The 12,786-nt window shown below is 36.0% G+C and overlaps 1 protein-coding gene across 2 annotated transcripts in view; it reads right to left on the reverse strand.

Moving 5' to 3' along the window:
- Positions 1–6,274: 6,274 nt before the first annotated feature.
- The window catches only part of CPEB4 (cytoplasmic polyadenylation element binding protein 4), a 60,883-nt gene continuing 54,371 nt past the window's right edge, over positions 6,275–12,786 (reverse strand). For both annotated transcript variants that reach the window (XM_039352033.1, XM_039352041.1), the window contains one exon: positions 6,275–10,803. In XM_039352033.1, the coding sequence (XP_039207967.1) occupies positions 10,576–10,803 (228 nt within the window). In that variant the 3' untranslated portion in view covers positions 6,275–10,575. The remainder of the gene's footprint in view (positions 10,804–12,786) is intronic.

A 12,786-nucleotide genomic window follows, 5' to 3' on the forward strand; every position in this document is an offset into this window, starting at 1 on the left:
TTGGAGAATTTTAAGTTTAAAATTAAATCTGGATCAGGACTAAGTAGAAGTACAGATCTGATCTTTCCCACTTTCCCAGAGGGAAGAAAAGGATACTGACCCCACCACCACCATCCCAGGTATGTCTGAACAAAAACAAATATTCCAAATCTTAACGTGAGCTCCTGTTCTGCACTTGAACCACTGTGTTGCAGCTCTCTCACCAGAGAACATCCAATCTCTAACTATATCATTAAGCATAGATTAACCAAGTCTGTATTTTGGAATATAATTTTTAATTGTACTTCCTGTAAGCACCAAGGAGAGCTGATGTCTTGTTGGCATCTGTTGGCTAGCAAGATGGCTTTTGCAAGGGGAATCGTCAATGGATGCTGGATTTGAGCTGGAGTAATTCTTTGGCATAAGGGAGAGGTCCTTGAGATAATCCATGTAGCTTCATACAGCTGCTCCTCATGAGTAAACTGCAGAATGCTGTTTTAACATCATGTGAAGTGGCTGAGGGTGGAATTATAGTTTTGAATTATTATATTTTTACATGGAAAAGTAGAGATTGCTTTTCAGCAGAGACCTTGAAAATTCAATACTTGAACCAGAGGATGAGGACAATGGAGTAGAAAACCTTAGTGCTAACTTTTGAATACCTCTCAGTCATTTTTGGAGAGAGAATGGATTAATGCTTGATCGAATTGACAGAATATGTTTTAATAAAGTTGTAAAACAAGAACAAGCTGCAATGGATGTTTATGAAATTAATCTGAAGAAGGATTTAAATGTAATACAAATCTATTTGATGGATGGCATTCCCTAAAGGAAATGGACAGATATTAAAACAAGAAGCTGATGTGGTTATTTTTTTATTTCTTTTGGATATACAAAAGAGCTCTGCTCTTTTTGATTTGTATTTTTGAGGTTTGTACTGACTTTTATTCTTTTCATTTATAATTATAATAAAAATTATGTGAAAAATGATTATGTTTTAATTATTCTGAGCTGATTAATTTTTTAAAAATAAATCCTATATCTAGATATACTTATTTGTGCATGTCAGTTCATAGTATCCAAAGAAGAGGGGATTTGTTAAAGCACTACAAAATGACAGTATTTTGTTCAACCTATTACAGGTAGTCCTTGACGTACAACCACAATTGAGCCTCAAATTATGTTGTTAACTGAGCCAGTTATTAACTGAATTTTGCCCCCTTTCTTCCCACAATTGTTAAGTGAATAGCTGCAGATGATAAGCTAGTAACCCGTTTGTTAAATGAATCTGGCGTCCCCGTTGATTTCCCTTGTCAGAAAGTCCCAAAAGTTGAACACATGACCTTGAGACACAGCAATGATCATAAATATGAACAGTTGACAAGCATCTGAGTTTTGATCACATGATCATGGGACTGTGAAACTGTGACACATGTAATTGTGAAAAACCGTCATAAGTCACATTTTTCAGTGCCATTGTAAATTTGAAGGGTCACTAAATGGAATGTTGTAAGTCTGTATTCAGCTAGACTGGAGCATTTCTCAGAGAGCCAAGGACCAGTGAGATCAGATGAAAACACCTCTGTGTTGTCACATCAGCTTCCAGCCACCTTAATCTTTTAGAAAATTAAACAACAACTTTGAAATCCCTATTAGGTCTTAAAAGATGAACGCTAAAACCCAATGTAAACAGCCCCACAAATCAATGATACTTTTAAACTACTAGTATTTTCAAAATCAGAGTGAACTTTGACCATGATAGTTTTTTCCCATATATTTTATTATTGGAATATGCTAACTGTGCTTTCAAAACTAACCAAGCTTGTTTTATAAAGACATTTAACAGGAAAAATATCAAGGCTTTCATATCAAATAAATGGCGCATACAAATTATGTGTTGCCTACTTTAGATAGCATCTCTAGATTGGCTTTCTAAAAACCACTCTTGTTATAAATTTGTCAAGAAATTTAAAGGATTACCAGAATATCTATAATCCTTCTACCTCGTGCTTTCATGCTTTTATTTAAAATCATCTTAGAAAAGAAATGCAGGGGTGTACAGAAAAAACTGCAATTACTTTCAGTTCAGGCCTGTTATTGTTCAGTTGCATAATAATGTTGTAATATTTATATTCAGGGCTTTTTTTCTCATAGAACGCCCAGAACGGAGTTCCGGCACCTTTTTTAGATGGAACCTTGTAGGGTAGGCAAGGTGGGTTGTATGACATGTGTGAGTTCTGGTACCTTTTTTTTTTTTTAAGAAAAAAAACACTGTTTATATTTTATTAAGAAAATTTATACAACTGCACAACTAACTCGCATTGACTCTGGGCAGCTTACAGAGGATATTATTTGAAAATACCTATGTGCTTAATCAAAATATACCTAAAATCCAATGTGATAATGAATAAAATATCAGCTAAAAACCCAAGAATAATTAAAGTAGCAAAAAAACTAAAGGCCTCATGGAAAAGGTAAACATTAGAATATAACCTGGCTTCCTACACAGAAATTTTTCAGTCTTTTTGTTACCCAAAGACTTCCTGTTATATATCACCACTTATATCTTAGGATGTACAGAAAGATCTCATCTGATACTTTAAGCCAGAGGTCCCCAACTCCTGGGCTGTGGACTGATAACGGTCCACAGTGCACCAGAAAATCAGCCATGCAAATGAGAGAAGCCCCATCCAGGCATGTGGGGGATGCAGATAGTATATGAAATCACACTCCCTCTGGTCCATGGAAAAACCTTTCTCCACAGAACTGGTCCCGGGCACTCAAGAAGCCTGCTGCTTTAAGCCCATAATTTTATATTTCCAGATCAAACTGGAAAAGCAGCTCTTCCCGAGGAGTCTTTTTTCTTATCTGCTATACAGCACAGAAGGAATTCTGTTTGGTGTAGCAAGAATTACAAGACTGAGAAGAAAACAGGGAGAAATTTCAGTGTTTCATTCTTTTGTCCTACATTAAACACATGTCTAGTATCCAGGTGGGAAGAATTACTTTCTGACTAAAATGTGAGCTCTAGATAATCGAGTAGACTGAATACCATCAGATCGCAATCCACCTGAGAAAAACTGTCAGTAAGTGTCCGTGGGTTTTTCTGTAGGATGCTGAAAATGGTTGTAGTACAAGTTTTTGAGAGGCAAGCAAAATGTCAAGTGTGTCCCAGGACCACTCTTCATCTTAATTATATTTGCAGAATGGAAAGAATAGGATACAGTATATCTTAAAGAATAATAGATTGATATGATATAAAAATTTACCCCTTCATTTACAGAATAAAGGCCATGTTACTTTTATAGTTTTATGCAGAACTCATAGAAATATGAAGTGCATATGTGAAGCAAATGTTTTTGTCATACTTACAAGTAATTTGGGAAAAGAGAGACATGAAAAAAACGAAGGGAGGAAATTTCTGTGCCAGTCTGTTTGTATTATTTCCACTGTGTTATCTGCAGGTAAAATCCAAAACATTGTTTCGGTGTAATATTCTAAATACTGACAGAACAGTGCTGAAATATATACCACTGAGTAGCTCAGGGCCCCAGCTGTGAGCATTCCATGAAGGCTTTTCACTTTCCCCTAGAGTGGTTTCCCAGAATGCTACAGAGATGGAGATATCTGTAAGAATCCTGGTGTGGGGCTGGAAGGCCTGGCAAAGCCTTTACTCCACTCTGCCAAACAGCTCAGTTTCCCAATGCTTTGCATTCTTCTCCCAGATGCACTTGCCACCTCAATAGTCTTATTCTTTTCCCAACATACCATTATTTGAGCATCTCATACTGGGCTTCTTTTGACCCCCAACAACTAAGCAGAAGCAGAACATTAAGTGGAAGCAGGTGACTGAACACTTGGCTCCTTGTTGTTGACCTAGTTGACATACTTGGGGCTGTAGGTTTAAAAATAAATACTAGGATGCTGCGCTTGCTGAATATTCATGCCAAAGTCACGAGATTCCAGCCAGAGACATCAATGTATATCTGAGTACCACATTTACAAAATATAAATAGCATTTGGCTCTCCTTCGTCAGTTGACATGTGAGCAGACAGCTGAAGGCTTATCCTCAGTGCACACTGATGTCTACTTTAGGAGTTTCTCCTATTGTTGGGCCTCCCAAAGGTGCTTTTTCACAAGGCAACTGGGCTTTCTTGTTTTTCTTTGAAGAAGTTTTGCTTCTCATCCTAGAAGCTTTTTCAAAGAAAAACAAAGTCCAATTGCCTCATGAAAAAGCACCTTTGGGATAAGTATGACCTGGATGATTGAGAATCTCCATAGACATATTGCTGGGCCTATGATATCAACTCTTGGACTGATGTTACAAACGTTCCAACATGACTGAAGTTGCTATGGCTTAGTATAAATTGATGTCTATTCCATGCAGGTTACAAGCCAGTCAAAAAGCCAGAGACAAATGGCTAAATATTATAGAATTCAACAACGAAATGAACACGAGACTGTTTTTGTTTTTGTCTTTAACCGGAACTCCTAAAAAAGTCGCGACCTTTAAACACATTGACCAGACCAAACATCTTTCAAGTTTCGTTTCATTATTCATTCTTCCCATTCTATTTTTTTTATAACTAAAACTCTGATCTTTTGTATGTCAGTATTCCAGTTTAAATGCATTCATACACAGACCAGTTTACATCCACCCCAAAAGTCCATAAAACTCCTTCCCACATGATTTTTACAGGATCTTTAAAAATAGCTGTAATACACTGATCCTTCAATCCTAGCTAAATTTTATTGGCATCCATCTTAGGAGAGGATTGATTTATCATCAGTGGCATTTTTAATAATGTTGATTTCCATTGTTATTTTATAACCAGGCAACCTGTGAATTCTTGATCACCCTTTCAGATATTTGCAAGTGCAGAGGGACTGGGGGTGATTGTGTGGGGACTGGAGACTTAACCAAGGAATTGGCAACCTTCCCTGCAAACTTCCCAGGAAGTTGCGAGTCCAAATATGCTACTGTGATCCCACCATCACCCAAGTGAACTGCATCGACTTTCTCCTGCAAGCTTCTTGACTGACCTGTGGGGAGATGTTAGGGAACAACTAGAGCCACCCCAAAGAGTGAAATGGGTGGCATATACAGTAAATGTAATAATGTTGTAAATGAGGATCACATGACCATGGCAGCATAGCGGTGGCACTGAACAGCAACCTCATAGGAGTATTGAAACAAATGTTTTTTCAACAATGAAATGATTGCAGCCCCCCCCCCCAGCTGAATGGCTCATGGGCTGCTCTGAAGCACAGCTCCTTGGGTCTTCCTGCAGACTGCTGCTGTATGGAGGATCTTGTGGGTAATTCTAGGACTATCCCTAACCCAGGAGAGTCATATAAACTAATGGAACACAGCTCCCTTGCTAATACACTGAAAAAAACCTTCAGTCCAGAGAAAATTCCCTTTCATGGAGCTTTCCACTGGACTGGTCAGTTGATCCATCTTCCCTGGAAGCCCTTTTACTGGAAGCCCTCTCTTGTAACCCAGCCAGAGTTTTGGAATTGGGCAAACTATAGAAACTCTTATAAAAATAGTTGTTCATTTAGTGCTAATCAGAAGCTAAGGTGACATACATAGTATTCCATCCTCCTATTTTTCCCCTATGCTAACAATCCTGTGTGGTAGGTGAAAGTGTTAAGCCCAAAGTTGCCCAGGCATCTTCTGTAGCTGAGGTAAACTAGAATCTATTTCCACTTGCCCCCAGTCCACCAGCTTAACTACCACCTCACAGACATTAAGTTATTTCCATAACATATTGTATATACTGTTGCACAGGTTTTATCAGTAACAGCAGGATTAAAAGTGTGACTCATACTGAGCTATGATTATAATCGACTGTTGCATTTAAGGGATGAACAGGGATTAAAATCTGGGACTGCAATGCTTACACTTAAATTATTTCTACTCCAACCTACCAATCATTCATAAATTATGAACCTGGGATCATGGGCAGTGATGTAATATCACCAGAGCAGGTGTGGTAGCCAGGGAGAGGTAAAATAGATGCTTTTTTGTCTTCAGATGGAGGAGATATCTCCTCCAAGGTATTTTCACTTTTTAACAGCCTCTTTAAACTTTGCAAGGTTTTAGCACCCATTTTATCCCTTAATCTAATGAGCCTTTAAAAAAATGCCTCCCCTCTCCAGTAACAGTTTCAGGTTGTACAATATAGAAGCGATGGGGGGCATAAAAGAGGAACCTAAAGAGGGCAGATTATTCCATCCAAAAAGGCACCAGTTATATCTGAAGAATTCAAAGTAACAGACCAGACAGACTTTGAGTTAAAAGTTTTATTCATTCAACATCTCACATTACAAATATTTAAAAATTATATGCATACTGCTATAAATAGTCATTTGCAAACTATTTAATAACATTAATTTTCCACTAGCACTTCAACAAATGAACTCTCTTAAAAAAAGAAACTTGTGTTATAACTTAGAGTAGAACATACAAAAATATGAACTTAAATTGTGAAAATGACTTTAATAAAAAATGAATTACCCTTATTTAAAATGCTATAATAAATACTACAACCTCCCCATACACAGTAAAAACTATATGGAAATTCAGCCAAGTAGTACAAGTAACTGACATACTTAAATAACTTTTCCTTCTGATAATATGAGCATTACATTGGGGAAAAACATATTAGGGATTAGTAAAAACTAGACACCCACTTGCTAAAAGTTTCACTTCCAAAAAATATAACAAAAGAATCTGATGAAAATTATAAAAACTAATTATACTTTAAATTTTAAAAATATAAAAAATAAAACAGTTGAATACAATATTGTCCCAATTCTTACAATGCTATCAATCACAGTAGCTTTAAAATAAGATAATAAAATAAAGCAAATGACCAAAACCTCTTTTATTCCTTTTTTTAAAAAATAATCTCAAATTTACATTAGTAGAAAGATTGATTTCTGATTCTTTTCTTTAGAAACACCAGCAAGAAAGAGGATTTACTAGAACAGTAGAAAATGACATTTTTAAATGTCTGCAATTAAAAACAAAGAATTACACTGCAAAGATCTTCCAGAAGTCTGAAATAAGTATTGCACATAACTTGAAGTTAACTTGCCACAATTCATCACATTCAAGTTTTAAATCACCTTTTAAAACAGAAGGCTTTAACTCTTCAAGAAACAAAAAGGGGTGAATTATCAAGTCTTTCCAACAGCATCCTTATAAAACACTAAAGTCATTCACTGCAAGTTTTAGATTTGCGTTCTGCAGAGGTCTGTGTATGGAGAAGTAGATACTATATACCAAAAAAGCACGGGGCAGTGGGGTTCTTTTACATATAAAATAAATCAGAAACACTTTATTTTACATTGCAAAAATAACCATGTAATTACTCTGTAACTACATTGTAAATACATGGCCAGTGCCATGCTTCTGAAAGAAAATGACATGCTTGTTTACACCCCTTTAAAATAAAGTGATATCCTAGGATTTTTAAACTAATTACACGTTAGTTATGCTTGGAGTGACATGGCAACTCCACCTTCCATGTAATCTGAAGGACATATTATATTAGCACTATTTTGAGTACAGAGTAATAGAGATAATCATTTATGCCCTGTAAATTGAAGTGTAACCAAATAATCTGTAAACACGCTTTTCACACAATCACCACAAGTGAATATTAGTAGAATAACATTTTTTTAATATTAGTCATGCATACTAACATTACATGCCCACCATTGGGCAGGCTTGAGTTTATTTCCTTAAATATGATTTAAAAGCGCAGACACATCTCTGCAAACACCTAACATCAATTTGTTAAGATTAAAAATGGCTAAACATTCACCAAAAAACATCTGCATTTGTGTATTATTTTTAAAAATCTATTAAGAAGCAGTAGACAATTTGGGATGTTACTGTTAAACTTCTACTCTATGTTTATGCATTAAATTTCAAGAGTCTAAAGACAAACTCTCTCATTTGTCACTTTCATGCTTTTTAAAAATTTCTTTTTTTTTTAAGTCTCAACTTTACATATAAGTATTTCTTAAATTATATGTACACCAAATACCTGGTGCTGGGCTAAAGATGTTTAAGCAACATGCTTTCTTTTTCTCTGCAAATTCTAAAATAGCATTGCCAGTGCACAACATCCATAATTCAAAATGTATGCAGAGCACTGAAATGTATAAAAAGCAGAATATAAGAAAATAAAATTTATTAAAATTATTTATATTAAAAAATGAAGTATATGAAGATCTCTCAGTAATAAAAGTACAAAAAGCTACTCTTTGCAATATGAAAAATTGAGGTATTGCATAAAGAGATATCCCGTCAGTGAAAAGTGTGCCTAAAAATGCTCACTGTTGGAAAAACAAGATATACAAAAGTAGTGCATAACAAATATACATTATGTGCATGACAAAATAAGTTAGCTACAAAAACACTGTACCGAAATTCAGCAGGTCATGTACAAAGGGAAAAAATTATTATTCAAAGCTACTTCTCAAACAGTGTTATTTCTTGTAATGGTAACCCATCTCACCTGTTCACTGGATAGGATCGGCACAATAAGACACCCCAAGCCACCTACAAGCATTTTTTTAAAAAAAAATTAAAAGGAATATTCCAACTATCATTATGTACTTCAGAGAAAAAGGTCCCTGACAGTCTACAAAAGAGCACTCTCCATTTGCATTTCCTGTTGTCAATATTTGCAGGGATTCATTAAAAAGAGCTCCCTTCCTCTACTTGACAAGTAGACAGCAAATGTCTCCATTTTGACCTTTGGAAAATAACATGGTATGTGTATCATGTACTGGAAACCAAACTGCCTCTGATAGGTAACTGGCAATGGAGGAGAGGGATGGGGAGGAAGAGAGCTTACAAAAGGGATGCTTTTTCTCTGTAGCTATTGTTTAAGCAAGTCTTTGGTTTAAGAGTCTATGGTGGAATCGTGCCAGTTCAGATTCTGACTGGCTTTTTCTACACACTGCTACAACCCCTTTACTGTGCTTAAGAGATGAATACATTCCCTCCTCTCGATTTTCTCAAGATTTACAGAGCATCAAGTGTATTTCAGTCTAATCAACACCACCCTGTGCCTTAGCTTTAACATATGCTGTGTTCCCCACTTACATGTTTATAACACTTCATGCATTACTCAGCAAGTTGGAGTCCTGCAATGGTTTATGTTCTGTGCTAAGTTCCAAACAATTTTTTTTTTTTTAATCAGGATTCCTTTTCCTCACTTGCTCTCTGTTGAAAGGCAAACATATCCTTTGCAGACATGCATGCCTATTCATTCAGCCAACAGTACAAAACATCCCTGGAAACAAACTTTACTTTGCCCTCTTATAAATTGCTAGGTTACAGCTTTGTTAGGAGGTTAGAACTGGTTTCACATCCCAGAGTAAGCCCAAGAAGCAGACAAAATGTGATATGTATTGGAACAGAGGATTAATAGTATGGTGGGGTTGGGAATAGGGAGGGAATTAAAATGTACTCTTGAGGTATATCTTTAGGTTTTTGTATTTCATGTCAAAATGGAGAGCAAAGGCTGGCCTCTGATTTACATTAGTAAATTAGGATATAGAGTTCTATATAGCCATCAAAAATAAAATCTATACATTTGTTCTTCAGGAGAGGACATGCCAGTTCACCAGTTGTCATTACTTTAGCTTTGGTAGGATTTGTAGGGCTGTATTCTGATAATGAAATTTCTTTCAAAACAACAACAACAATCACAATAATAAAGAATAAGTGCACTCCCCACCCACCCCCCAATTATAAACTGACCCAGGATTTACATTCGGGAACTTTAAAAATGTGATTGCTTGGATGAAGAACACAGATCTAAGCTCTGCCTACTCAATTAGTACAAATTTGAATGTGGTGGGAAGTTGGAGGCACGGTGAGACACAATACTGTGCTAAAGATTTAGCTTCAGAACCCTTACATCAAACAAAAAAAAAGAAACTTAATGCTGCTTTAAACCTTGCTCATGCATTTTTGTTGCTTTAAACATGCTCTTTTCTGTTACTAAGTTAACAGCTAACTGTTTCCATTGCTATAAAATCATCGGTGGCAAGAAAAGAGGCTTCCCAGAGGCTTGGCTAGGGAAGGGGGCAAGGAGAAGGAAAGGGCGGGGTTGGTTGGACAAAGTGTCAGATAAGATTCATAGTGTTCCTATCTCATGGTTACTTAATAAAAGTAGTCTATTGATTTTGTTATTAGCAATAATTTAATTAAAAAACAAAATACTCTATTGTTTCATTTCTCTTAATATTGTTCTTTCTTCCTTCAAGAAAAGATAGCATGAAAGCAGTGTCCTCTGGGGAACCAGGAAGTAAGAGAACCTGGCTTCCATGCACTGTGTTATCCATACGAAAAGGAGTTCCCAATAAAGTTTAATGACAAGATTCTACAAAATACCTATATGATCATAGGCCATTCTTTTGTTACACTATTTTAAGTTACAGACTACAACAGCAGGACATGCTATCTTGAGTAAGAGGGAATAGGAAGGGAGGGCAAAGGAATCAGGAGAACAGAAGAGTGCACTTATTTTGAGGCCTGCATACGAACACACTGCAGTAATCACTTAGTTCCAGCGGAATGAAATATGTCTTGGGCGATCTCCTCCCTCTTTCACCAGGGGCTTGTGGAATTCCCTGCCAGCGCGTGAATGGATAGCAGCCCAGCAATATTCACAGTAATACTGCAGACAGGTAACATTAGCACAGAAAAATGGAGCAAACTTTCCACCACAACGGGCCCCCTGACATTCATCACATAGCTGATCATCCAAGACATATGGCTTAACTTCCACCTGTGATGAAAGAAGGAGAGAAAATGTACACATTTCTTAAGTTTGGCCTTGTTAGACGTAACTGTAGTCCAGGTGTTTTATTCTCATCATATATTTGTACAATCCAACTGAGATACCTCAGCAAATACTCTCCTGTGCAGTAAAAAGAGCTTTGCTGGATCAGACTGGACATGGAACTAGCTCTGGATCATTTTTCCTAGGACTGGCTGAACAAGCAAAACAGAAAAGCAATAGCTTTCCCTGATTGTATGGTCCCTATCAAAAGATGTAGTAAATACTGGACTAAGATCCTGACAGGCTGGCTTCAATTTTCAGCTGGGTCAACTCATTGGACATTCGTATACCAGTCATTAACACTCAAAGGTGAAAAGAGTAAAATTGGAATCTGGAATATACCTCATGTTCTGAGTTTATATGGAGAACACAAGAAAACAAAAACCCAGGTAGTTACATTTCTTTTGCTGAGTTATATTTCATAGAGCTGCCCTCTCTATGAATTTACCTAACGCTCTTTTAAAACGATACCAGCTTGTGGCCATTACCACATCCTGTACAAGATGGCATCATACCTATCTATGTAAGACACTTCCCTGTTATTTAAGGTGTCTATCAAATTAGCTTTGGGTTTCACAATATATACTTTCTACTGAGGCAGGAGTTTGTCTCATAAAACAGCTAAAGACCTTTCTCAAATTAGATAAGTTTGTTCTGCTCATGCCCACTAGTTAAACACTGCACTAGGTAAATCTGATTAAACTAGTAATTGTCTTAAATTGACATTATTTCAAGCCAATTTTGATCATGTTGAATCATTCTAAGTACAATGAGACCTGAGAATTAGAGATTTAGAATGTTTTGGTGAAATTAAATCTTTACCCCTTTCCTTGACTTTAAATTCATTAGTAGGAATTTTCTATATAAACAATTTCATAATCTGGAGGATCTACAAATAGATCCCCTTGAATTAAAAAGAAGAAGAAGATAAAAGCCGAATAGTTAGATAAGGACCTTAATATTGTTTTGTAACTTTGGGAATGACCAGATATGGAGATTTAATTCCCAGAATTCTCCAACCATCATAGCTATTGCTGAGAATTCCAAGTATGGAAGTCCAAACACCTCGACATTATACAAAACATATATTTACCATATGTGAAGATATCAGAGTTCCAGAGGGAAATGTGGATCACAGAATCACAAAAATCGCAAAAAAAGGAAAAGGCAACTTACTCCTACCATTTCTACCACTAGAAGGTAGGAGAATTGAACCAAATATATTTGCTGTTTAAAATAAATTTCAAAAAATATTCTGTATAAAATAGTTAAAATTTAACTGCAAAAATAAACCAGTTAATTAACTCCTGATTCCATTTGTACACAATGTGAATAAATGTATTCCACCAGCTGAAATGCTTTGGCTATAAATGTAATTTAACAACTGTGTATATATGCACGTCTATACATGTAAAATATCTGTAACTGTTAAAGTATGGATGTCCACAGATAAATTTTGAATTTCAAGAAGATACATTTGAATCTAAATCTAAAACAGAAGAACAGGAGAACTGCTATTTATAAAATTCTCTACATACATATGCACCAAACAAAACTGCCACAATAGCAATAGCAAGATTTACCTGTGAATCAATTCACCTTTCTAAAAGCTATGGCAGAAATGTTTTACTTTCTTGCTTAGTTTTTTAGATTCCGTTACCATCAGTAATATATTACTATCCAGAAGTAGAACATTAAGTTCCTTCCAGAACTGGAGGACAAGCCACACAAATCAATATTTGTTTTACTTTTTCTATCTAAGGAATGGCATCATTCTAAATTGCTGAGTCAGAACGATTTACTGTAGTTGCCAAGTTGCCAGAAAAGAGAAAAACAGTGTAGCAAAAATTGAAATGGTTCATAATTTCTTACACCAGCTTTCCCTAACCTGACTACAACTCCCAGACAGCTTTTAGCTTGGAATTCTGG

The sequence above is a fragment of the Crotalus tigris genome, unplaced genomic scaffold, assembly GCF_016545835.1.
Source record: "Crotalus tigris isolate CLP2741 ecotype Arizona unplaced genomic scaffold, ASM1654583v1 scf7180000017568.12009008, whole genome shotgun sequence".
Classification (NCBI taxonomy): domain Eukaryota; kingdom Metazoa; phylum Chordata; class Lepidosauria; order Squamata; family Viperidae; genus Crotalus; species Crotalus tigris.